The sequence below is a fragment of the Spermophilus citellus genome (genome assembly GCF_964194105.1).
Source record: "Spermophilus citellus genome assembly, chromosome: 3".
Classification (NCBI taxonomy): Eukaryota; Metazoa; Chordata; class Mammalia; order Rodentia; family Sciuridae; genus Spermophilus; species Spermophilus citellus.
The window spans coordinates 4,799,588-4,822,633 of NC_138184.1; the positions used below are offsets into that span (position 1 = coordinate 4,799,588).

A 23,046-nucleotide genomic window follows, 5' to 3' on the forward strand; every position below is an offset into this window, starting at 1 on the left:
CAGAATAGAAAGCAGATCCTCCTGTGGGGGTTGTTAAGGTCCTGATGCTCTGACTCACCCTGCTGTATTCTGACCCAGCTCCCTCTGCTGTGTAACACCCTCAGTGGTGGCTGCTACTACCCTGAGGGTCAAGTTCAGCCTCTTTCCTATCCATCTCCCTGAAATGGAGGGGAGCAGAGCGACTCCTGAACTCTGCGACTCTACCAGTGCTTGTCAGGTGCCTGCCGGTGCTGGGTGCTCAGGATGTGGAGTACAGGGGATGGATACAGGAGAGGGGGGATGGGATGAAACCGGATCGTGGCTGCTTAGAGTGATAAGCTCCACGGTGTGGGGGGAGGAAATCCCTCAAATCTTCCTGGGAGGGAGGGAGAAGGGAAGGCTACCCGGAGGAGGAGGAGCTTGAGTCTTGAAGGATGTGTAGGAGTTTGCCAGGGGAAGGAGTCTCTGTGAAGCAGGGGGTGTGGATGGGCAAGGAGTTCTCGGAGAAGAACGCACAGGTCCCAGCAGTGGTGGGGGGAGGCTGGAGATGAGGGAGACTCTGAGACTTCAGGAGGAGGGGATTGAGGACAGTGGGGAGCCATAGCAGGTGTTTGGGAACTGACAAGATCTGACTTGCCGTTGCCCAATGGGGCTTGTGGCTGGGGAAGGAATGGTTCTGCTGGCCCTGAGGTACAGAACTGAGAGGCTTCTGCAGGAATGCAGGCAGATGGCCTCAGCAGAGCACACACTTGGAGATAAGAAAGTTTCCATGTTAAATAAGTCTGGGAAATCAGAACATCAGTAAGATATGCGAGGGAAGCAGTTTATGTGGGTTCTGCAGTTTACTAGCTGTGCCATCTTGGACAAGTTAATTCAGCTCTCTGGATCTTGGTTTTCTTATCTGAACAATGGTGTAAGAAAAGTGTCAGGATGAATTGAAGGGCACAATATAAACAAACATTGTGCCCCAGAGCGTTGCTGTCCAGTAGGTTAGCCACTAGCCCCAAATGCTTGTGAGAGCACCTGAAGTGTGGCTGGTTGAATCCAGATGTGTTGTCAGGTAAACTAGACACTGGATCCAACTTGGTACAAAAAAAAAAAAAAAAAAAGTGAAATATCTCATAATGGTCTTATATTGATTACATGTTGAAATAATAATGTTTTGAATACATATTGGGTTGAATAAACTACACTATTAATGTTCCTTGTTTCTAATTTTTCAACATAGCTACTAGAAAACGTCATAAAACTACTTATGTGGCTCCCATTGTATTTCCATGGGACAGCTCTGCTCTGCAGTAGATGCTCAATAAACATTTTGTAGCATAGGGCAGTGTTTCTCAGCTTGTGACATTTTGGTCTTTAGAAGACACTTGGCAGTGTCTGGAGACATTTTTGGTTGTCACTACCTGGGAGGAAGGTGCTGCTGGCATCTAGTTAGAGACCAGGGATTTTGTTAAAATCCTAAAATGCACATGACAGCCATTCTCACAACACAAATAGGGTCAAGGAAGACAGTGGTACAGAGGGAGTGCTTGCTTGAGAAACTTTGGCAATCAGTAGCTTAGCTCACTTGTTTTTTTTTTTTTTTAATCATCTTGAAGGTTGAAGGCCCTGAGAAAAGTCTTAGGGGAAAGAAACTTGTTACATTTTGCTGATGGGAGCAGGAAGTGCACTGGGCTGATCTCAGGGTCTGGGGAGATAGGAGGGTTTGGATTTGGGAGATGTCAGAGGGTTGAACTAGAGGACTGATTGGATGTGAGTGGGGATAAAGAAGGAGCCCACGCAGTGGTGCACGCCTATAATCCCAGTGACTCAGGAGACTGAGACAGAAGGATTACAAGTTTGAGGCCAGCCTCAGCAATTTAGTGACTCTGTCTCAAAAAATAAAATGGACTGGGGATGTAGCTAAGAGGCAGAGCTTCAACCCCTGGGGGTGGGGTGGGGTGGGGAAGGTGGGTGCACTGGTGCCTGTCTCTAGTCCCAGATACCTGGGAGGCAGAGGTAGGAGGACTGCAACTTCAAATCCAGCCTCAGCAATTTAGCAAGATCCTGTCTCAAAATTTAAAAAGGGCTGGAGATACAGCTCAGTGGTAGAGTGCTTGCCTAGCATGCACGAGGCCCTGGTTCCATTCCTAGCACTGCAAGGAGGAGGAGAAAGAAAAGGAAAAAAAAAAAAAAAAAAAGGAATGGTGATTTGTCACTGTGATGGGGACAGGGAGGAGCAGGAGGTTTGGAGCAAGATGTTGAGGATAATGAAAGATCCTTGGTGGTGGTGGGGGAGTGGAACCCAGAGCCTGGGCAGCAGCAGGTAACAGTCCTCAGATATATGGAAGCAGTCAAGGGGTGAGGTGAGGCATGTCCATGTATACGGAGACCCCAGGGGGAAGGAGGTGGTGCTGGGCAGAGAGCCCAGGCGCATACAGGCCCCAGATGTGTGGCGGGGAGGCTGGAAACCTGAGGGCAGAAGCCAGGTCCAGGGGGTTGAAACGGCAGGGAAGGGGCAGGAGGCAGAGGGAGGAGGAAGTGAGCCCAGAAATCCCTCTTCTGTCAGGAGGCTGGAGAAGGATGGCTCTACACAGGGGTGGGGCTTAAGTGGGAAGGTCAAGTGCAGGTTCAAGAGGTGGGAAAGGAGCTGTGACAGGAAGGGAGTTCTGTGGAGGATGCCTGGGTCCTTGCACTGGAGCCTGGCTTTGAAGAGGGCAACCTGGGAAAGGTCTGGTCTGATGCAAGCCCCCGTCCCCTTCTCTCAGACCCATGTAGAACCCCAGGCTACAAAAGAGATGTGCTGACTGGAACAGCAGCATGGGCAGCGTCCCCCATGTTGACCATGGTCATCTCCTCCCCGACTCCCCACATCTGCCAGGCTTTCTCCTCTCCACCCTTGAGCCTATGCCGACTTCTGCCCCCTACCTAGGATTCTGGTGGCCACCTCTGACATGACCCCGCCGCTCCTCTAGGCTCCATCCCCTCATGTTCTCTGCTCCAGGGTGTCCCTAAGGCCCTCACACTCTGCTTTTACCCTCTCACCTGCTGTCCCTCCTGTTCCCCTCTCAGCCACTGATCCCATTGCCCCCATCTCTTCCCTCAGGCCCCTTGGAGCCCTAGATGCCTCCTCCTCTTCCCCTCCGCCTCTTTTTAGTTACCAAGTTCAGTTCCCTCAAAGCTCTGGCCTCTGTCACCTCCCACTTTCCAGGCCCTGCCCCCACCTCACACCTTACCCTGCCCCCACCTCATACCTCACCCTGCCCAGCCACCAAGCTGGGTGTGGGTTTGCTTCTCAGTCTGGCATTGGAGAGCTGTGTGGCCCTGGGCGGGTTACTTTCCTTCTCTGTGCCTGCTCTGTAAGGCGCCCTGGCTGCTTCCTAGGGTGGAGAAGGGCTTTTGTGAAGCCAGCACCCGGTGCGCACGGGTAGGTTTCTGCGATTGGGCTGCCAGTGTCTTGTCTTTCCCTGTGGCCTCCCCTCGCTGTCCCACAGCCCACCGTCTCTGTGAGGCACTGTCCTTTCTCCCAGCCTCTGGCCTGTGCCAGCACAGCCCTCTCTGCCGCAGGACCCTCATTCCTTCCTGCGGCAAACGGCTCGCATTCCCTCCTTTCCGCTAGGTTCCTAGATCGCCCTCTGAGTTGGGGCCCTGTCACTGTGAGTGGTGTCTGTGGCCCTGACTCCCGGCATGCCCCTCCCACATGCCCCTGCAGAGCACGTGCCCCCGGAGCTGTGGGAGCCCTTCTATACTGACCAGTACGCGCAGGAGCACGTGAAGCCCCCGGTGACGCGGCTGCTCCTCTCGGCCGAGCTCTACTGCCGGGCCTGGCGCCAGGCGCTGCCGCAGCTCGAGACACCTCCTAGCCCCTCTGCACTGCTGGCCCTGCTGGCTCGGAGGGGCACAGTGCCAGCACTGCCCGAGCGCCCTGTGCGCGAGGCTGACCTGAGACACCAGCCCATTCTCATGGTAGGCTCCGCCCCTGCCCAGTGGGTCCTTCCCTGAACCCCGAGTCCTGGGGCCCACCTTCCTCCCAGGCCTTTCCACCCGGCCTGGCCCTCACCTCGGGCCCCACCCACCAAACCTAGCTGTTCCCTTAAAGCTCCACCCATCGGGTAGCTCCTCCCACAAAGCCACACCCATCAGGGTAGCTCCTCCTCACGAAGCTCCACCCATCAGGCTGGCTTTTCCTGCCAAGCCTTGCCCCGCCCCTCACCCCTCCTACCAGGCCTGGCTGCTCCCCCCCCCCACACACACACTTCTGGCCCCAAAGCTTCCCTGCATGGCCCGCTCTGTGCTGAGGCCTAGGTCTGATGTCAAGGCCTGGCCCATTTTGAGTGGTTCTTCCAGGACCACAGCCCGCAAGGACCCGCACCAACCCCGCCCCAGGCCCGGCGATCCCCTCCTACTTCACCCGCCTTCCGCCTCTAGCTTCTAGCCAAGGGAGCCCCCACCCCACCTTCTGGTCTCATTCTTTAGCCCTTACCCCCACAGGGAGCCCATCTAGCTGTTATTGATGCCCTCATGGTTGCCTTCTCCTTCGAGTGGACCAAGACGCTGCCTGGTCCTTTGGCTCTGACCAGCTTGGAGCACAAGCTCCTTTTCTGGGTGGACACGGTAGGTGGGGTTGGGCCAGAATGGGTGGGGACCAGGACCATCCTGCGAGCAGAACTCTGAACTTCTCCTTGGCCCCCAGACTGTCAGGAGGCTGCAGGAAAAGACAGAGCAAGAAGCGGCCCAGCGTGCATCTCCTGCTGCCCCTGCAGATGGGGCAGCCCCGGTGCAGCCCTCGGTGAGGCCAGGGCAGTGCATGCCTGAAGAATGATGGATGGTTGGCTGCCAGAGGGCTGGGTGGTCAGGACCAGGTTGGGGGTGGCTGGAGGTGACTCTCTCTTTCCCTCTCTTTCTCTCTCTCTCTCTCTCTGCCCTCTCCCCTGCACCGGCCCCTGCTGTACCCCTCTCTGCCCCTCAGTGCCCCACGCGCTGGTATTGGAAGCTGGTTCCTGTAAGTGGGGCTGTCTGTCCGCCCCGTCTGCCTGCCCTGCTGTTGCTGTCTGTGTGTTCAGTTCTGCCTGCTTGTCTGCATCCTCTTCTCTTCCACTAGCTGTGAGCAAAGGGGGTGGGGCTGGGGAGGACCCCCCAGTGAACCAAGGGAAGGGTACAGTCTTGATTATTACCCGAGAGGGCCAGCCCATCTGGAGAACTGGCAGTCGGTGAGCTTCCCGTCAGTCACCAGAGCAAACCCTCTGCCACTAACTAAGAGGGCAGACCCCTGTTGTTAGTTGAAGTGGGGGGAACCCCAATCCATCAGCTGCATGGATCCTGACCCCAGTGGGCAGGACACACGGGGGATCTCCCCAGCCAACAGGAAGAGCCTTAAACCTTCCTAATCAAGGCACTCAGTTTCCCTAAGGAAAAAATCCCGGCTTTGAGAGGAGGCCCATTTCTTGAAGCTTGACATTTGAATCTCTCTTCCCTAATTAGCTGTGTGACCTTGCACAAGCATTTAAACCTCTCTGTTTCATGGAAAGTGGGGGGGAGTTTTGGACTGGATGGCTCCCCACCTTTGCTCACGCCTTACCCCCACCCTGGGGTCTGGGTTGGGGGGTTCCTTTCCTGCCTACTTGCTTCCTCTGCATCCTCTCCTCAAGCTGGGGCCTGGGTTTCATATGGGAGGAGGGTTCCCTGCATGGGAGGCTGCTCTGTGGGGTCCCTCATGGCTGGGAGGAGCTGGGGTCCCCAAAGCCGGCCAGAACACAAGTCAGGGAGCTGGACGGCCAGCGCTCAGGACAGGGGTCAGGACTACTCCCCTCCTCAGAGGTGGGCTTGGGGGCCCGCAGGTCAGCATCCCTCCCGCCCTGCTGACGGCTGCTCCTCTCCCCCCAGCACGCAATTGCCTTCTGTTTGAAGGAGTCGGGGAACAAACCCCCCATGGTAATGTATCCCCCACTCCTGGGTCCCAGGAGTCCCTGTCCCCAGCCCCTGCTGCTGGCCTGCCTGCTCGCAGACACCTCCTCTGCCTCTCGCTGCTGCCCCTCCCCTGCTCCAGGCTGGCCCCCACCATCTGGCTCTGGGACCCCCGGCTTCCCGCCCCCTCGTGGCGGAAACCCCAGGCCTCCCCACCCAGCCTGCATGACCGCTGACCTGGGGGGCCAGCCTGACCTCTGATCTGACCTGGGTCCTCTCCACAGATCCGATACCGCAAGGACCGTGCTGTGGCCCGTCGTGCCCCCTGCTTCCCAACTGTGACGAGCCTCCAGGACCTGGCCAGCGGGGCGGCCCTGGCCGCCACGATCCACTGCTATTGCCCCCAGCTGTTACGACTTGAGGGTGAGTGAATGGCCCAGCCGCATCTGGAAGCCTGGTGTCCTCAGCCCCAGCCCCCAGGCTTCTGTCCCCAGGTCTGAGAGACCAGGATGACGTGGTGGTTATGCGTGCAGCTTCTGAAATCAGCTATGTGACCTTGAACAAGTTTCTAAACCTCTCTGTGCTTCGAAGAATTCTGCCTGTGGCCGGACTGTGTGCCAGGGATCCTGTGAGAATAGATAGAGGCACACTTCTCACCTGACCCCACAGATGCCCGTGGACACAGGGAGAGACAATAAATTCATCTAGAAGTACCTTTGGGATTAGGTGCCCCAGGGAGTGACGGGTGGTCAGACAAAGGTTTCCAAGTTGAGCTCTTGGGGGTGTAGTATTCCAGGCAGAGTCAAAGGCTAGAGGAATGGTCCGTCTTGGTATGCCCCTTGCAGAGGGCACCTGGCACGAGACCCAGCCCGTCATAGGTCCTCAGGTATTGGCTGCTGGGTTTCCCCGGGGCCCCCTTCCTCCTCCCCTTAGACCAGGGGACCCAGGCCTCCTGTCCCTGCAGAGGTGTGCCTCAAGGACCCCATGTCTGTGGCGGACAGCCTGTACAATCTCCAGCTGGTGCAGGATTTCTGTGCCTCCCGCCTTCCTCGTGGCTGCCCGCTGTCCCTTGAGGACTTGCTTTATGTCCCACCGCCCCTCAAGGTAAGGCTGTCTCGGGGGCCTGGGCGGGTGTCCAGGGAGGTGTGGCCTGTTCGCTGACCCATTCCCGCCTGCAGGTCAACCTGGTGGTCCTGCTGGCCGAGATGTTCATGTGCTTCGAGGTGCTGAAGCCTGACTTTGTGCAGGCCAAGGACCTGCCGGACGGGCATGGTGAGCTTTGGCCACTCTCTGGGTGGGGCTGGGGGCTAAGCTGTGCCTGACCCTCTTTTCTGTGTCACAGCTGCCTCCCCCCCGGGCACTGAGGCCTCCCCACCTCAGAACAATAGTGGCAGCAGGTATGGTCCTGTGGGGTGCATCCGTGGGCTTCTCCCCCTCCCCCCAGGGGCTGGGGAGGGGGCGGGAATACCCGGGAGGTGAGAGGGTGGGGTGGAGCGGGGGTGGGGCGGCAGTTGGGGTGCAAGGTGGGGAGGGGACGTGGCAGTGGGGGAGCGAGGTGGCAGCGGGGTCCAAGGTTGATGCATGTCTCCCGGCAGTTCTCCTGTCTTCAACTTCCGTCACCCGCTCCTGTCACCTGGTGGCCCCCAGTCCCCACTCCGAGGATCCACAGGTGAGGAATGGGGGCAGCTTCTACCATGAGGGACTCACCCCCAGAGACTGCCCCAGTTGACCTTATGTCTTCTCAATGACCCCTCCAGTGGCCCCGCACTGGGTCTCGCTGTCACCCCAAGGTGACCCCCAGGACTTCCCCTGTGGCTCCTCAGCATCCCTTAATGATACCAAAGGGCCCCCGGGACCCATTTCTGGAAACTTCTCATCTGACTAGACACATAATGACCCATCAGTGACTCATCTGGTGACCTTGCAGAGGATGCTGACCTCACCCAGGGCCCCAGTGACCCCACAGTGATCATTTGCCCCTCCCCAGGCTCCCTGAAGTCCTCTCCGTCCATGTCCCACATGGAGGCCCTTGGCAAGGCCTGGAACCGCCAGCTCAGGTGAGCACATCTCAAGGGCCTGGCGCCAGTGGAGGAGGCTGGGCGGGGCAGGGCGGAGGCTGGTCTGGGGGCTGACCCCTCCCTCTGGCCGCCAGCCGTCCCCTCTCCCAGGCTGTGTCGTTCAGCACCCCCTTTGGCCTGGACAGCGACGTGGACGTCGTCATGGGAGACCCTGTCTTACTCCGCTCTGTCAGCTCGGATAGCCTCGGTCCCCCGCGTCCCGTGCCGGCTCGGACGCCCTCCCAGCCGCCCCCGGAGCCTGGCGACCTGCCCACTATCGAGGAGGCCTTGCAGATCATCCACAGTGCCGAGCCCCGGCTGCTCCCGGATGGGGCCGCCGACGGCAGCTTCTACCTCCACTCCCCGGAGGGGCTCTCCAAACCGCCGCTGGCCCCCTCCTACTTGCCCGAGGGGGCCTCGAAACCACTGTCTGATGGGCCTGCCAAAGCACCCGTCTACGTGTCCCACCCAGAGGCCCCCTCAAAACCATCTCCCTGCCCATCTGGGGAGGTGTTGAAACTACCAGCCCCATCCGAGGGGTCTCCGAAGGCAGTGGCTTCATCCCCAGCAGCCACCAACTCTGAGGTGAAGATGACCAGTTTTGCTGAACGCAAGAAGCAGCTGGTGAAGGCTGAGGCTGAGGCCGGAGCAGGGTCCCCCACATCCACTCCAGCAGCACCTGAGGCTCTGAGCTCAGAGATGAGTGAGCTGGGAGCCCGGTTGGAAGAGAAGCGCCGAGCCATAGAGGCCCAAAAGCGGCGCATTGAGGCCATCTTTGCCAAGCACCGCCAGCGGCTGGGCAAGAGCGCCTTTCTACAGGTGCAGCCACGGGAGGCCGCAGGGGAGGCTGAGGCCGAGGCCGAGGCCGAGGCCGAGCCAGGCTTGGCCCCTGGTGGCGAGCGGCCAGCAGGTGAGGGCCAGGGTGAGCCATCCTCACGGCCTAAGTCAGTGACCTTCTCCCCAGAGCTGGGCCCAGTGCCCCCAGAGGGCCTGGGGGACTACAACCGAGCAGTCAGCAAGCTGAGTGCTGCGTTGAGCTCGCTGCAGCGGGACATGCAGAGGCTCACGGACCAGCAGCAGCGGCTTCTGGCCCCCCAGGAGGCCCCTGGACCTGCCCCACCACCTGCTGCATGGGTCATTCCTGGCCCCACAGCGGGGCCCAAAGCTGCCTCCCCCAGCCCTGCCCGGCGTGCTCCTGCTGCTCGTCGCAGTCCAGGGCCTGGCCCCAGCCCGGCACCTCGCAGCCCCAAACACGCCCGGCCAGCGGAGCTGCGCCTGGCACCCCTGACCAGGGTGCTCACCCCACCCCACGACGTGGACAGCCTCCCTCATCTGCGCAAGTTCTCACCAAGCCAGGTGCCTGTACAGACGCGTTCCTCCATCCTCCTGGCGGAGGGGACACCTCCTGAGGAGCCCTCGGCCAGGCCTGGCCTCATCGAGATCCCCCTGGCTAGCCTGGGAGAGCCTGCTGCCGAGGAGGAGGGAGATGGGAGCCCCCCTGGGGCCGAGGATTCCTTAGAGGAAGAAGCCTCTTCCGAGGGAGAGCCTCGGGCTGGCCTTGGCTTCTTCTATAAGGTGAGTCACAGAGGGGACAGGGGAACAGAATGGCTGGGCCAGGAAGTGAGGACACATCTTGGGTGGGTGGGGCCTGGAAGAGGTGGGTGGATAGTGGGACAGACAGACAGGGCATTACTAATGGATGGGTGGGAAGATGGGTAAATAGATGGGTTGGACAGATGCATGGATAGGTGGGTGGGTGGGCGGGTAGATGGTTGGGTAGATGGATGGATAGGTTGTGTGGGTGGATAGAAGGGTGGATAGCCAGGTATGAGTGGTCAGATGGGGGTGGGTGGCCAGATGGACACATGAATGGGGTGGGTGGAGAGACAGAGACTAGATGGTAGACAGATGGACAGGTAGTCGGTGGGTAGGTGAAGGATGGGTGGGTGATGGGCAGATGGGCAGGAGTGGGTAGGTGACAGACAGGGCGAGGTCTTCCATGACACCTCTTCCCAGTGATCAGTTCCTCTCTGTGATCCTGTCCTGTGCTCTTCCTCTTCATGGCTCCTGCTTCCTGGACCATCGTGGTAGCCAGTGTGGTCCCCTCCTGACCCATCTCTGCTACCTCCTTCCAAACCCACTCACTTTCCACTGAGCATTCAGCAATTTTGACTCTTAGGATAAAAGTCCTCCCCATGACTTTGGACTCTACTCACCTCTGACTGTGTCCTGTACCATTCCCCGTGAGCTGTGCATCCCAGCCACATCATCCTCACACCTCTGCTGGGCTTGTTCTGGCCTCAGGGCCTTTGCACTTGCTTTCTCTGAAAGGCTCTTCTCACCCATCACCCCTGCCCAGTTAAGCCCTTGTCATTCCCAGGGGTGCTTCTCCCAGGAAGCCTCCTCAGTGCTCCCAGGGTAGGATAGGCCTCTCCTGCAGTGTAGACTTGCAGGGCCCCATACCCTCCTCCTCGAGGTATTCACCTGTCCGGTGCTCCTTGTCTTCTCCGTTGGGTTAAGCACTCGGCGCAAGCAGTGCCACAGTCCTGCCCATCCCTCTCATACCTAGCATAGGGCAGTGTAAAGTAGGCAGTTAAATCCTTTTAGTGCGTTTATAAAAGATGGATGAGTGGCTGGCCAGCTGGGTCAGTGGGAGCCGAGATTCCAGCCACGGCAGGGGAGGGCTGGCCAGCTGGACTGTGTCTTCCCCTAGGACGAAGACAAGCCCGAGGATGAGATGGCTCAAAAGCGGGCCAGCCTCCTAGAGCGGCAGCAGCGGCGAGCAGAGGAGGCCCGGAGACGCAAACAGTGGCAGGAGGCTGAGAAGGAGCAGCGGAGGGAGGAGTCTGTGAGGTGAGGCTGGGCCCAGCTGGGGGACCCCTGCCTTTGGCTTTCCTGTCCCCAGTGACCCCGAGCCGTTTTGACTGCTGGCTTCCCCTCATCTGCAGACTGGCCCAGGAGGCCCCTGGCCCTGCCCCTGCAGCACCCACAGCTCCTGTGGCCCCAGTGGCCACCCAGATCCCCACTGCCCGGGCCCCAGCTGAGGAGGAGGTGGGCCCCCGGCGAGGGGACTTCACGAGACTTGAGTATGAACGCCGGGCCCAGCTAAAGCTGATGGATGACCTTGATAAGGTGCTGCGGCCCCGGGCCACGGGGACCGGGGGGCCGGGTCGGGGCGGGCGGAGGGCCCCCCGGCCACGCTCTGGTTGCTGTGATGACTCAGCCCTGGCACGAAGCCCAGCCCGCGGCCTGCTGGGTGAGGACACTGTGGGGGTGGGGCCTGCCCAGGGCCCTTTCTGGGGCTCTCTGGGGGAGGCCCCATGGATGTGTGGGGAGGGGGTCTGCAGGGGTGCTGGGCAGGGGTGGGCATGAGTGGTAAGGTCCCCAAGGGGGTTGATCCTGCTTTTGGGGGGATACAGGGGGGCGAGGCCTTCCCTTCGTGGCTGGTGAGGCCCTCTTGGGGGTGTTGGGCAAAGCCCCCTCACTGCGGGGGTGTGGGAGCCCTGAGCTGGGGGGCTGCAGAGGGCTGGGGTCTTGGCAGGGCTGGCCTGCCTGCACCCCCGCAGCTGCTGGGTCAGGTAGATGAGGGGGCTTCAGGTGGGGCTGACCTGTGGGGTCTCTTCCCAGGCTCGAGGCTCAGCAAGATCTACTCTCAGTCCACCCTGTCCCTGTCCACTGTGGCCAATGAGGCCCCCAATCACCTCGGTGTGAAGAGGCCCACGTCGCGGTGAGCTCTGGTGGGGAGACTGCCCAGAGCTTGTGGGTGTGTGCACCCCCCATGCCTGGAGTGGGGCGTGGCCTGAGTGTGGATGCCCCCTGGGACAGAGGCACGCTTGCGCAGTGAGGCTGGGGCTGCCTGCGTCTGGCCGAGGGCCCTGGAGCCTGCGGTGCCTGGGGATGAGCACGGATTGGGCTATCTGGCCCATGTCAGTGTCCGTGTCCTCTGCGTGTGCTAGGCTCGCCTCTGCTACCACCTCACTCCTTCCCCCCCTTTACTGCTGCAGGGCGCCGTCCCCATCTGGCCTCATGTCCCCCAGCCGCCTGCCCGGAAGCCGAGAGCGCGACTGGGAGAATGGCAGCAATGCCTCCTCCCCGGCGTCAGTGCCTGAGTACACAGGTGAGTGTGGCCCCAGGCAAGGTGTGAGCAGCAGGCTCCTCCTGGCCCCTGGTCGCCCCTGCTGACCTCCTCCCTCCAGGTCCAAGGCTGTACAAGGAGCCCAGCGCCAAGTCCAACAAGTTCATCATCCACAACGCCCTGTCGCACTGCTGCCTGGCGGGAAAGGTGAACGAGCCGCAGAAGAACCGCATTCTTGAGGTGAGCCTGCACCTGCCCAGCTGCCAGGCAGGGGAGGGGTCAGTGGTCCCACCTGGCTGGCTCACGGCTCTCACCACCCACTAGGAAATTGAGAAGAGCAAGGCCAACCACTTCCTGATCCTCTTCCGTGACTCGAGCTGCCAGTTCCGGGCGCTCTACACGTTGTCTGGGGAGACGGAGGAGCTGTCTCGGCTGGCGGGTTATGGCCCCCGAACTGTCACCCCCGCCATGGTGGAAGGCATCTACAAGTACAACTCAGACCGCAAGCGTTTCACTCAGATTCCCGCCAAGACCATGTCTATGAGCGTGGACGCCTTCACCATCCAGGGCCATCTCTGGCAGAGCAAGAAGCCCACCACTCCCAAGAAGGGCGGCAGCACCCCCAAATAGCCCCACCCTGGGTGTGCCCGGGCTGGGCCCCTGAGCTTTGGCCGCCGCCCCCTGGAGGACAGTTGGTCAGTATTCCTGGGTCCTGTCTCGACCTTGTCTGGGTGGGGCTGGAGTCCTCACCCCCTAACTTTTGAGTCCGGTCCTACTGTGGGGACTGAGCTGGGAGGTTCAGGGACTCAGGGCTCAGCTCAGTCCCCTTGTCTGTCCTCCCCACCTTCTTGAATAAAATAATGTAAAGAGAAGCTGAGCCTTGTCACCTCCCCGAGGTTGGCTGGGTCTCAAACTCCTGCTCTCTTGAACTAATTCTAGTTTGTCTCTTCTGTCCCCTAGATGGCCCCAACACCCATCCTCCTAGGGTGTTCCGTGGCCTTTCAGCTGATATCTTGGTGCAGGAGGCTCATGACCAGCTCCTCTCCCGGGGCCTCCTCCGCTTCCCCATTTTCCTCCTGTGTGGCTGTTGTTATTGGCCTTTCCTGCATTTGGTCCAGGGCCAACTTCCAACTCCTCCTGTCCTCTCGCCTCCCCCTGGAGCCAGCCTGCCTGGTTTCTGTGCTGTCGCTGCCTGAGGGCCAGGGCCTCTGTGCTGCCCTCCCGAGCCCTGCGTCTGAGGATCCAGTTGCCTTCCTGGCATCGCACTAGCCGTCTCAGGTGCAGGCTCGTGTGGCTACCCAAGTCGAGCAGGGCCTGGCTTCCCTGCCACTGCCCAGTCCTGGGCAGCTCACCGCCTAAAGTGCTCTCTGGCCCCATGACCACCCCGAGTCCAATCCAACAGCCTGGACCTCCTCACGTCCCCAGCTGCCTCCTGCCCACACAGCATCTTGTGTGACCTGCTAAAGCAGAAATCGGATTATGTCCCCTGATGCCTAAAACCCCTTAATAGCCTAGAGCCTGCTTGTGGCTTCCCAGAGCTTAGGACTAAGGACCACACCCCGGACATGGCCTGGCTCCTTGCCAGGGACAGAAGCACCTTGCTAATAAGTCCACAGAGCTGGGCCAGAGCCCCCTGCCCCACACCCCACAGCTCAGTACTGTGGAGCAGAGCCCCAGGACAGTCCTGGTGAGCAGGGGTTGGTGAGACCTGGGAAGTGGGGGTCAGGTGCTCCCAGGCTCTGGGCTCCAGGAGGCATCTGGGAAGCCCTGACTGGAGGCCTCAGGTGGTAGTGGGACTGGCCATGCAGCGTCCAGAACTGGCTCTGCAGGGTGAGGGCAGGGTATCTATCTGGCCTGGGGCCCAGCTGCCCCACCTCCCTCACCAGCCAATCAGGGCCCAGGGCCAGGGCGCTCCTGAACTGGCAACTCTTGAAGCACCTAGTGGCAAGGAGAAGGCACAGACTGTGACATAAAATAGACTGTATTGTGGGGGGTTTGCGGGAGGGGTCAGTCCTCCTTCAGGCTCCCAAACACAGCGGCTGGAACGCTCTGCTGCTCCAGCCGAACCTCTGTGGGAAAGGAGGGAGAGAGGGGGTTACTCCCCTGGAGGGGTTCCGGCCCCGGGCCTGCCCACTACTTCGGTGGTCACTGACCATTGGGCTCCAAGTCCATCTCGTCCTCGTCCTCATCTTCACCCAGCTGGATCTCCTCGGGATTGGCTTGCTGAGCCAGCTCTGCCAGCTCCTCTCGAGACGCGTCACTCCTGGGAGAGTGGCCATGCTGCTTCAGCAGGGGGCCTCACCAGCCTCCCCCGTGCCTTCCCTTGCCCAGCACAGCTGGCTCCCCGTCCTGCCCAGGTCCTCACCTCACAAAAAGAATCTTGCTCTGGGCCCGTGGGGGCTGGTCCCGCTCAGCCTCGGCCGCGAGCTGCTCTGCCCGCTGCTCCAGCAGCTTCATGTCATCCATGCCGCTCTGCCCAGGGGCCAGGTCAGACACTGGAGGGACAGGGGTTCAGACGGTGGTTCTCCCTCAGGCATGTCACACACCCCAAGGTCCCCAAGGAGTTCCCAGTGGAGGCAAGGAAGGCCAGGTTGAGCTCTCAGTGCTCCCAGGCCCACGAGGTCAAGGCTGGACGGTGGTACTCTGAGAGCAGGGTGCAGACATGGCCATGGCAGGGGAGTGATGGAGCTGCTCACCTGTGCCTGTCGCACTGCCCGACACCTTGAGCATCTGCGAGGCCATGAAGTTGACCTGTGTGTTGTATGTGGCCTGCACACTGCGACGGATCCGCAGCATCTCCCTGATGGTGTCCTCGTTGCCGTGCCGAACTTCAAAGTCCTTCCACGTTTGCCAGAATGCCCCAGTGGTCTGTGGCGGTGGGAGGAGGGATTGGGCGGGGGGACAGGGGTGCATGTGAGAGCCAGCTGCTGGGCTGCACCTCCTCAGTGCCTGTTCCTCCATCCCTGCTGGCCCCAGACCTACCCGGGGGTCACATATCTGGGAGCAGAAGCTGTAGATGGCCCTGGCGCGGTCAATCTCGCCGAGTTTGCACTCCATGTCTGCAAACCGCAGGCACATCTCCCGCGCATGCTCATCTGACAGCACCTGGGCGCCGGGAAATCAAGAAGGCAGGCGTGAGGCAGAGGGGGCTTAGAGGGATCCCAACACTGTCACCAACCCTGGGATTCCAGAATGAGGCATGGGCTGCCAGCCCCCACGTGCAGGATCCTCCTGCCTACCAGGCGCCCCTCATCCACTCAGGGACCCCTGCTGGCGGGTACCTCAATGGCCTTCTGGTAGATGCCACGGGTATGGGTGACACCGTAGATCTCAGCAGCCCTCTTGATGTAGATGTTGAACATGTCATACTGCTGGGCGGGTTCCACAGCCCTGGTGGCACGATCATACACAGCCATGGCATGCCGGGCCAGGCCCCACTCCTCTTCCAGCTGCGCATACAGTAGGTACAGGGCTGCATGATGGGAGGAGAGGGTCAGTAGCCCAGCCCGCCACACCTCCCCAGGCACCAGGGAGTCCACAGCCTCCTTACTCTTAGCGTATTTGGGTGGGCAGCCATCTAGCGCCTGCTCAAAGAGGTCCCGTGCCCGCTCCAGCTTGCGGCCTCCGTAGCGGGCGATGAATTTGGTCAGGTAGGTGCTCCAGATGTCAGACACATTGGGCCACTTGAACAGGGAGATGCCACGCTCGTAGGCCTGTTCCAGGGGAGCAAGTGTAGGAGTGTGCAGGGGGTTGACCACCCTGTCACCCTCAGGTGGTCCTGGGAGGAGGCTGCCAAGTCTCCCTCAGGCTCAGCAAACAGGCCCCTGCCGTCCACTTCACAGCCTGCCTACATACATGCGCTGCCCTGTCTCCCTCAACGCACTGCAGGGATCTAAGGATAAAGAAGTGACAGGTCTCAGGGCTGGGGACGTGGCTCAAGCGGTAGCTGGCTCAAGCGGTAGCGCGCTCACCTGGCAGGTGCGGGGCGCTGGGTTCGATCCTCAGCACCACATAAAAAATAAAATAAAGATGTTGTGTCCACTGGGGGGAAAAAAAAAGCAGTGGCAGGTCTCAATACGGTGTCTGTCACCTCTTAGGTGACATTATAGGTGAGGTAGAGGTGGTTCCTGACCTCTGCAGACATTGGTGCCCAGGGTGCCCTCCCCATCTGTCTGCTTATGGGCTTCCCAACCACTCTGGCGGTGGAGTGGGGCCTCACACACATGGACACGTAAGAACCCCCCACCTATAACCTGTCCCCTGAGTAATGGAAGGACAGCCACATACTGCTTGCAACATCCTGCCCCATGTACTTGGAGGCAGGACTGCCTATTAGACGCTGAACTGTGGCCTCCCACATGACCATGCTGACATTCTAACACCTAGAACCTCAGAACACAAGCCTGTTTGGAGATGAAGGCACTAAGTTCAAATGAGCTGTTAGAGTGGCCCTGATCTACTGTGGACTAGTGTTCTTGTAAAAAATGAGGCTGGGTGTAGTGGTGCACATCTGTACTGCCAGCTACTCAGGAGGCTGAGGCAGAAGGACCACAAGTTTGAGGCCAGTCTCAGCAACTTAGTAAGATCCGTCCCCAAAAAAAAGTAAATTAAAAAAGGGCTCGGTGGGTAGCTCAGTAGTAAATTGTCCCTGGGCTCAATCCCCAGTACCAAAAACAGAAGTGAACAGTACACAAATGCACACAGAGGGCTGACACATGAGGCACAGGGAGAGAAGGCATCTCTAAGCTGAGATGAGAGGCCCCAGAGGCACCAACCCTGCCGCACCTCCAGCCTCCTACACCTTGAGAGTAAAACTGCTGTTCTGAGTCCCCTACTCTGGGACACTCGGTCACCACAGTGACAGCTGAGCACACACACCATGCCCCCCACACTAGGAGCAGCCAGTCTGGGACCTCCATGTCCGTGTGCCCTCACCTTGAAGCTCTCCTCAAAGTACTTGTGTTCCTCCAGGAACATGGCGTAGTTGATGACGATCTGAGGCGTGGCTATGCGCAGGTCCAGGATACGGTCATACACAGCCTTAGTGGACTGTGGGGAGAGGCAAGGGTTGGGACATGCTCCAGGCTGGGCAGTCCCCACCGCTCTCCCCACGGCAGCTGACCTGGAAGGTGCCCAGGCTCTCCTCCAGGTCAGCCAGCATCGACCACACCTTCAGGGACTTGTACACACGGTTCTGCACAGGCTCTGAGCCATCAAAGTACTCAGCCCTGCGTGCGGGTAGCGCTGTCGCCTTCTGCAAGGGAGATGGCAGCAGTGGGAGGGGCACTCAGGGGTTGTCCTGCCCACTGCCCCCACCGGTGACCTGCGCCTCTCCTCACCCGCAGCAGCCGCAGGGCTTCATCATAGTTCTCGTGCCGGAGCTCCAGTTCCCCACACTGGCACCACACACTTGCCAGGTCATCCACCTGCTTGAAGTTCACCTTGGTGGCCTTCTCCAGGATGATGCGGGCCTGTCAGGGACAGGCAGAGGACAGGCTGGGACCCTTCAATCTCACCACCCCACCATGAGAGTGCACGTGCAAGTGCACCCACAGATGAGGCTGTGCTCACACCCGCTCACACCAGTATGGCACTTACGTCGTCCAGCTGCCCGTTGTCCTCATAAAACTTGGCAAACGCGACCCACAGAGTGTGGGGCTTGCCTGTAGCCTTGAAGGGGTCCACCGTCTGCACGGCTTCCGTATAGGTGTTGATGATCTGGGGCAAGAGAGTCAACCAGGCTGCTGGGGCGGGCCCTGTAGGTGAGGGTGGGGTGGGCTGGGGCCAGGGGGCCAGTACATACCTCCCGAGGGCGGCCCTGGTGCAGGGCCACACGCTTGTGCCACTCATGGACGTGGTGTGGGTTCTGGCGCAGCAGGACACTATTGAGGAGCAGGGGCCGCCGGCTGATGAGCTGCTCAAAGCGAGCCAGGCGCAGCTCCAGGTCCACGTCATCTGGGAATCACAGAGGTGGTCACAAGTGCCAGGGAGGTGGGGGTGTGGGCCTTGCTGCTTGGCCTCCTGGCCCCTTCCAGCCCCCAGCCAAGCAACCACCTTGGCTCCAGCCCCAGCCCCTCGGGAAGCTTCTCCTCCCTGCACCAGTCCTCCAGTTCCCCTGCTCTGCCGGGCTCTGACCTGAGCCTGGGCAGTGCGTCCAGCCCTTGTTGCTCCAGGACCTCCAACACCACTAACCACCCTCCCTCCCCCATCTCTCCCCACATGCCCCTGGCTAAGCCTCCTGAAGATGTCCCCATGTGAGATCCACTCACTGCCTGCCCTGGCCAATCAGAATCACCCTCTCCCCCACCCTCCAGGTCCACCCAATCCTCAGTGCCTCCAGCGGAGGCTGCCGCAGGGCTCACCCTCCTCCTCCCGCCCCAGCTCTGAGGCAGTCTCCATCTTGGCAGCAATCATGCTTTCCTCAAACTGGGCATAGCTGTCAAACACTTGTGTGAAGTCCCGCACGGTCATCACAGTGCGGATGGCCTCCTCGTACACGTCCCGGGCCTGTGGGATGGGAGCAGTGAGAGGGAAGCGCTGGCAGAGGGAGGCACGTGAGCTTGCCGTCCTGGGCCCACGCTGGGATCCTGCAAGGCCTTTCCAGGTGCCCCAGCACTCGCAGGCTCTGAGGGGTGGCATGAAGCACTTCCCATCCCTCCCTGCCCTGGGAGCTGCAGAGTCCTCAGTAAACTGGGTGACAGCCCTTGTACAAAGGGACCTCGAGGCTCAACTGAGACACCAGTGTAAAGCATTTTGTACCCAGTAAGGCCAACACCATGCCAGTCGCCATGGTCCTCCCTGAGGAACCACACCCTTACTTGTCACAGAGGGCTCCACCTTTGCTCTTGAGTACACCTCACACCCACCTCACCCTTTCTCCACCTCATGTTCTCCCAACCACCAGCCCGACCCCCTCATGGCTCCATCTCTCCACTCCCCGCCCTGCCTGGTTCTGCCCACTGCCCCTGCTGGGCTTGGCAGGACACTCTTGTGGAAGGAGCAGAAGAGTCACCCCTGCCTGCAAGGCCCTCACTCCCCTTTCCCACCCTGCACTGCTCCTGCTTCTGCTCCCCCACTCACTCACTCCAGCCCTGTTCCCACCTTTCCTCAGACCACAGGAGCCCCAGCCAGCCCTCTGGGGATTCCCAAAGCTCCACCCACTCCCCTGTCCCAAGCTTGCCACTCCACTCCCGATGATGAGAGCACCATGACAAGGACAACCAGGCACACAAGACCCTGAGGGATGGACCCCCACATCAGGCACCTGCTTGGTGCTCTGCTGAACCTCAGAGATAACTCCTCACAGGCAAGGGAACCCAGGTAGGGGCAGACAGGCTTGGCAAGACTAAGGGCACACAGCCAGGAGCCCGATCCTGAACCCAGATGTGCAGGCCCCAGGTGTGTTCAGCTGCAGGGCTGCCCTGCCTGGCCTTTCTATCAAGATGGCGTGTGTATGTATACACATCACAAACAGTACGTCTGCATGTGTGTTCTGCCCATGCCCGATGTTCCTGAATGTCCCCCAAGTGTCAGAGGAAGACCTGCCCCACATGCAAGGCTAAGGGGCCCAAGCACCTTTTCAAAGTGGCCACTGCGGATGTAGTAGTCAGCCAGTGAACACCACAGCTTGCCCAGCTGGTCGGTGAAACGGGTGAGGCCACCGCGGATGATAGCGTCCACGTTGAGGGACTGCACCTTGTCCGGATTCTGGGAGATGAGGTCACACAGCTCGTGCCACAGCTGCAGGGAGCAGGGTGTGGGAGTCTTAGCCTTGGTCTTGGAGGGAGGAGCCCTCCTGCCTTGTCCCCATCTCCTCACAGGCCCACCTGGTAGTTGGACTTGCCAGCCTTGGACACAAAGCGCTCATCATTCACCACAGTGGCCAGGCGCTGCGCAGCCTCATCCAGCCGGTCACTCGACTTGAGGTACTCGATGTATTCCTCAGCACTCTCTGGACTCAGCTGGGGACCCACCAACACCGCTGGAGTCAGAGGCGCCACAGGGCCACACCTCCCTCCTGATCCATTGCCTCTGGGCCTTCTATAACCCACCTACCCACCACTGTCCTCCTGGCCAAGAGCCTGCCCTGCTGACCCAGCCCCAGCCCCAGCCCCAAGGTGGTCCAGCCTGGGTCACTATTCCAGCCTCAATCCTGACTGGTCTGGTCTTAGCCCTTTTCTTCAGCCTTGATCCCATTGGTCTAACCCCAGTCCTGAATGCTGCAGTTTAGGCTCCCAGGGTTGCTCTACATAAACCAGGACTGCTCCGTCACAAGCCCCTATCCAAACAACATCATGCAAAGGGTTTGCCATGTAAAAAATGGTACAAGTTTGAGCAAATGATGTCCCACCCCCACTTTGTCTGTACCTCTGCCCAATAGAAAGGCCTATTACACATCCCATAGCTGTTATCTCCCATTCTTGGCCCTCCCCATGGCATAGTTTTACTATGGCTCACACAGTCAACTCCTGTGTACCTGTCTACTCAGACTGCAAGTTTCATGCAGGTGACAACCATCTATCTTATTTACTCTGTCCCCTGCATCTTCCCTATGTATAATGTGGAGCAGATGCTAGCAAGTTATTTGGAAAATGAAGAATCAGAAATTCTAGGTGCCTCCAGGAGCCCTTTCCCCATATCCATATCCTGTCTGCTGGATGACATCTGCATGGGGCTAGTGTCCCAGTGAACCACCATTTGTGAACTCCAACCTGGGGAACCAGCCCCCTGGGCTCACCTTGAGGAAACGCCGATATCCTCGCACAGCTGTCTCAGGCAGTGGGTGGGAGCGCAAGAAGCGCAGGTACAGGGGCCAAATACGAGAGTGCTGGGTGATGGGTAGTGCCCGGAGGGCACGGTCGAAGGTGCGGCGGGTGTGTGTGACACGTCCCTGGTCCATCAGGAACTGACAATAATCTAGCCATAGACGGGGCATCTGGAATTGTGGGAAAAGATGGTCAGGTCAGAGCTGTGGGCTCCATGGCCTGGCCACAGATGCCAGAGGTCTTATGGCCCAGTCACATCTGGAACATAAATATGGCAGAGCTCAGAAATCCCAATCCCAGGACTGACTCTGCACCAACATCTCATGCAGAGGCAACAGGACTTTAATCCTCCACCCCTTCCATGCTGAGCTCATACCTCCTGCTTTGCCCACCTCTGTGGAGTCTGATCTCCACTTTTCCCAGTTCCCCACCTTGTGCATGAACACAAAGGCCCTCTCATGGCAGTTGTTGACATCTTCATAGGCAGGGTCAGTCACGCAGCGATGCTTTACCTGTGCCCGACGTGCCTTTAGGTAGCGGTACCAGAGTTTGTAGCTAGGGAATAGGAAGGGACAGACAATTCATTAGTGAACCCACAGAACCCTCCCTCCTATCCCAGGAGGTAACTCTGGGGAGAAAGGCACTAAGGAAGGGTGACAAATCTCAGGAAGAGAGGGAAGGACTGGGACATCAGGGAAGTGCGGTGGCTTATCAGGGGATGCACATCCAGTGATGGAAACAAATAGCAATCACCTGGGATCTATTTGCCAGTTCCATTATGACTGGATAAGTGGGATGGGACCTGGTTGGCAGGTCAGTTAGAGGTATGCCTACCTGCAGGGCAGCAGCTTGAGTGCCCGCTCATACAGCTGATTGAGCCTGGGCTTGGGAGCTCCCTGTTTGAATTCAATATAGCGTAGCCAGCATTTGACTGAAAACTGGTTCCGCATGATTTCCTCCTCATAGGGAAGGTCCTCTTCTTCCTGCAAAGGCCAGAGAAAGAAGAGAAGAGAGACCTACCCTCAGAGTCTGAGGGCAGCAGCAGCCCACCACTGGAGTTTATGCCCAAACTCCAGATTTAAACTCAGATCACAAATCTCACTGTCCACCATCAAATCCAAATCACCAGATGCCCAGACACCAGGATGCTGGTTCAGACCTTTGCCCATGATCTGGCCCAGTTAGTCTGACTTCTCAGTAGTAGAGATCTAAACCAGATAATGAGACCATAAAGCTTTAGCCCTCTCAAATCATACCACCTACTTGCTGGTCCACATCACCAGGCTCCTTATATACCAGGGCCCTGGTCCAGATGCCAGGTCTCTGCCTTACCTCCTCACAACACCTCTTCCCAGACACCAAATCTTTGGACCCTCCAGCTCCCACTGCTACAACCATTCCAAGCCAGGTGAGTAGATCTTTATCTCAGTCACCAAACTGCTGAACTCCTAAGATCCCACCAGCCAATAATATAGCTCAACTCTGCCCCAAGGCTTGGAGGTTAGGCCTTTGCTCCAGAAAGAGATGTATGGACCAGACGTGAAGCCCTTAACTCTGGATGCCAAGATCTGATGAAAATGGTAGACTTGACTCCAGACATCAAATCTTTGGCTATTTAGGATCTCGCTGGTCGTTGCCTCACAGGCCCCACATCACCAATTCCTTTCTTCAAACTCCAGGGTTCTTGCAGCCCCCCCACACCAGGCCTTTACCCCAGAAACCATAACACTTGGAACCAGACATAGGACGTTTTGCCGAACGCAAGCCTTTACCCACAAACCAGACCTGACCTGGTTCCTTTGCCTTCAAACACCAGTTCTTTCAGGGTCCAGATCCAGTTATGCGACTTCCCTTCTCCCCAGTTCCCGGCGCGCCCCCATTTCCGCCCCCAGCCCGAAACTCCTGCCCCTTCGCCTCGGCAGCAGCTCCTTCTTTAGGCCACCGGGAATCCGGTTCTGACACTAGATCTTTACTTGTGGGCAGCTCGGTTGGCACTTCACCATCCGGCCCCGTCAGGGACTCCCCGCATCCCGTCCTTGGAAAGGCACAGTGTTGGCCTAAATCCCTCGGGCGTCCCGGCCCCGATCCCCCGCGGCATCTAGGCCCCGATGCGCTCCCGCGGGCCACCCGGGGTCCCGCCACGAACTCACAAAGACAAGGTCCGGCCGCTCGGGCCGCGAGACGCGCGCCATCACCACCATCTTCCCGGCTCTCCAGGTACAGGCGAGGTCGCGCACTTAAAGACGTCTCCCACTGAAGGCCCGCCCCTCCGAGCCAGACT

The 23,046-nt window shown here is 59.3% G+C and overlaps 2 protein-coding genes across 9 annotated transcripts in view; one reads left to right on the forward strand and one right to left on the reverse strand.

Annotated features, from left to right (window-relative positions):
- Nucleotides 1-12,713, forward strand: part of CAMSAP3 (calmodulin regulated spectrin associated protein family member 3) — a gene marked incomplete at its 5' end in the record, with an annotated part of 14,405 nt that extends 1,692 nt beyond the window's left edge. Inside the window, 18 exons of one of the 8 annotated variants that reach the window (XM_081283775.1) lie at nucleotides 3,677-3,930; nucleotides 4,456-4,578; nucleotides 4,658-4,753; nucleotides 4,934-4,966; nucleotides 5,848-5,895; nucleotides 6,153-6,291; nucleotides 6,833-6,972; nucleotides 7,047-7,140; nucleotides 7,211-7,265; nucleotides 7,464-7,537; nucleotides 7,856-7,925; nucleotides 8,021-9,500; nucleotides 10,639-10,778; nucleotides 10,874-11,181; nucleotides 11,553-11,652; nucleotides 11,930-12,042; nucleotides 12,122-12,240; nucleotides 12,325-12,713. In XM_081283775.1, coding sequence (XP_081139901.1) covers nucleotides 3,677-3,930; nucleotides 4,456-4,578; nucleotides 4,658-4,753; nucleotides 4,934-4,966; nucleotides 5,848-5,895; nucleotides 6,153-6,291; nucleotides 6,833-6,972; nucleotides 7,047-7,140; nucleotides 7,211-7,265; nucleotides 7,464-7,537; nucleotides 7,856-7,925; nucleotides 8,021-9,500; nucleotides 10,639-10,778; nucleotides 10,874-11,181; nucleotides 11,553-11,652; nucleotides 11,930-12,042; nucleotides 12,122-12,240; nucleotides 12,325-12,630 — 3,692 coding nt within the window. In that variant the 3' untranslated portion in view covers nucleotides 12,631-12,713. The remainder of the gene's footprint in view (nucleotides 1-3,676; nucleotides 3,931-4,455; nucleotides 4,579-4,657; nucleotides 4,754-4,933; nucleotides 4,967-5,847; nucleotides 5,896-6,152; nucleotides 6,292-6,832; nucleotides 6,973-7,046; nucleotides 7,141-7,210; nucleotides 7,266-7,463; nucleotides 7,538-7,855; nucleotides 7,926-8,020; nucleotides 9,501-10,638; nucleotides 10,779-10,873; nucleotides 11,182-11,552; nucleotides 11,653-11,929; nucleotides 12,043-12,121; nucleotides 12,241-12,324) is intronic. The other 7 variants (XM_081283779.1, XM_081283777.1, XM_081283781.1 and 4 more) reach the window with 7 other exon arrangements.
- Nucleotides 12,714-13,971: 1,258 nt separating this feature from the next.
- Nucleotides 13,972-23,043, reverse strand: XAB2 (XPA binding protein 2). Its single transcript, XM_081284554.1, has 19 exons — nucleotides 22,916-23,043; nucleotides 21,600-21,748; nucleotides 21,197-21,320; nucleotides 20,738-20,935; nucleotides 19,827-19,961; nucleotides 19,576-19,740; nucleotides 18,363-18,507; nucleotides 17,804-17,955; nucleotides 17,599-17,718; nucleotides 17,340-17,471; nucleotides 17,123-17,254; nucleotides 16,936-17,049; nucleotides 15,551-15,713; nucleotides 15,282-15,472; nucleotides 14,983-15,105; nucleotides 14,697-14,868; nucleotides 14,366-14,495; nucleotides 14,154-14,263; nucleotides 13,972-14,069 (listed from the first exon to the last, which is right to left on the reverse strand). The coding sequence occupies exons 1-19, from the start codon at nucleotides 22,964-22,966 to the stop codon at nucleotides 14,008-14,010; spliced, it is 2,568 nt and encodes an 855-aa protein (XP_081140680.1). The 5' UTR covers nucleotides 22,967-23,043; the 3' UTR covers nucleotides 13,972-14,007.
- Between the last annotated feature and the right edge of the window lie 3 nt (nucleotides 23,044-23,046).

What these genes read in the sequence shown, in the direction of transcription:
- XAB2 (XM_081284554.1), bottom strand. Translation starts at nt 22,966, where the DNA reads ATGGTGGTGATGGCGCGCGTCTCGCGGCCCGAGCGGCCGGACCTTGTC. An exon ending in GATATCGGCGTTTCCTCAAG is followed by an intron (nt 19,962 to 20,737) that starts GTGAGCCCAGGG and finishes GTGGGTCCCCAG; the next exon opens with CTGAGTCCAGAGAGTGCTGA. An exon ending in ACTTTGAGGAGAGCTTCAAG is followed by an intron (nt 15,714 to 16,935) that starts GTGAGGGCACAC and finishes CCCCTGGAACAG; the next exon opens with GCCTACGAGCGTGGCATCTC.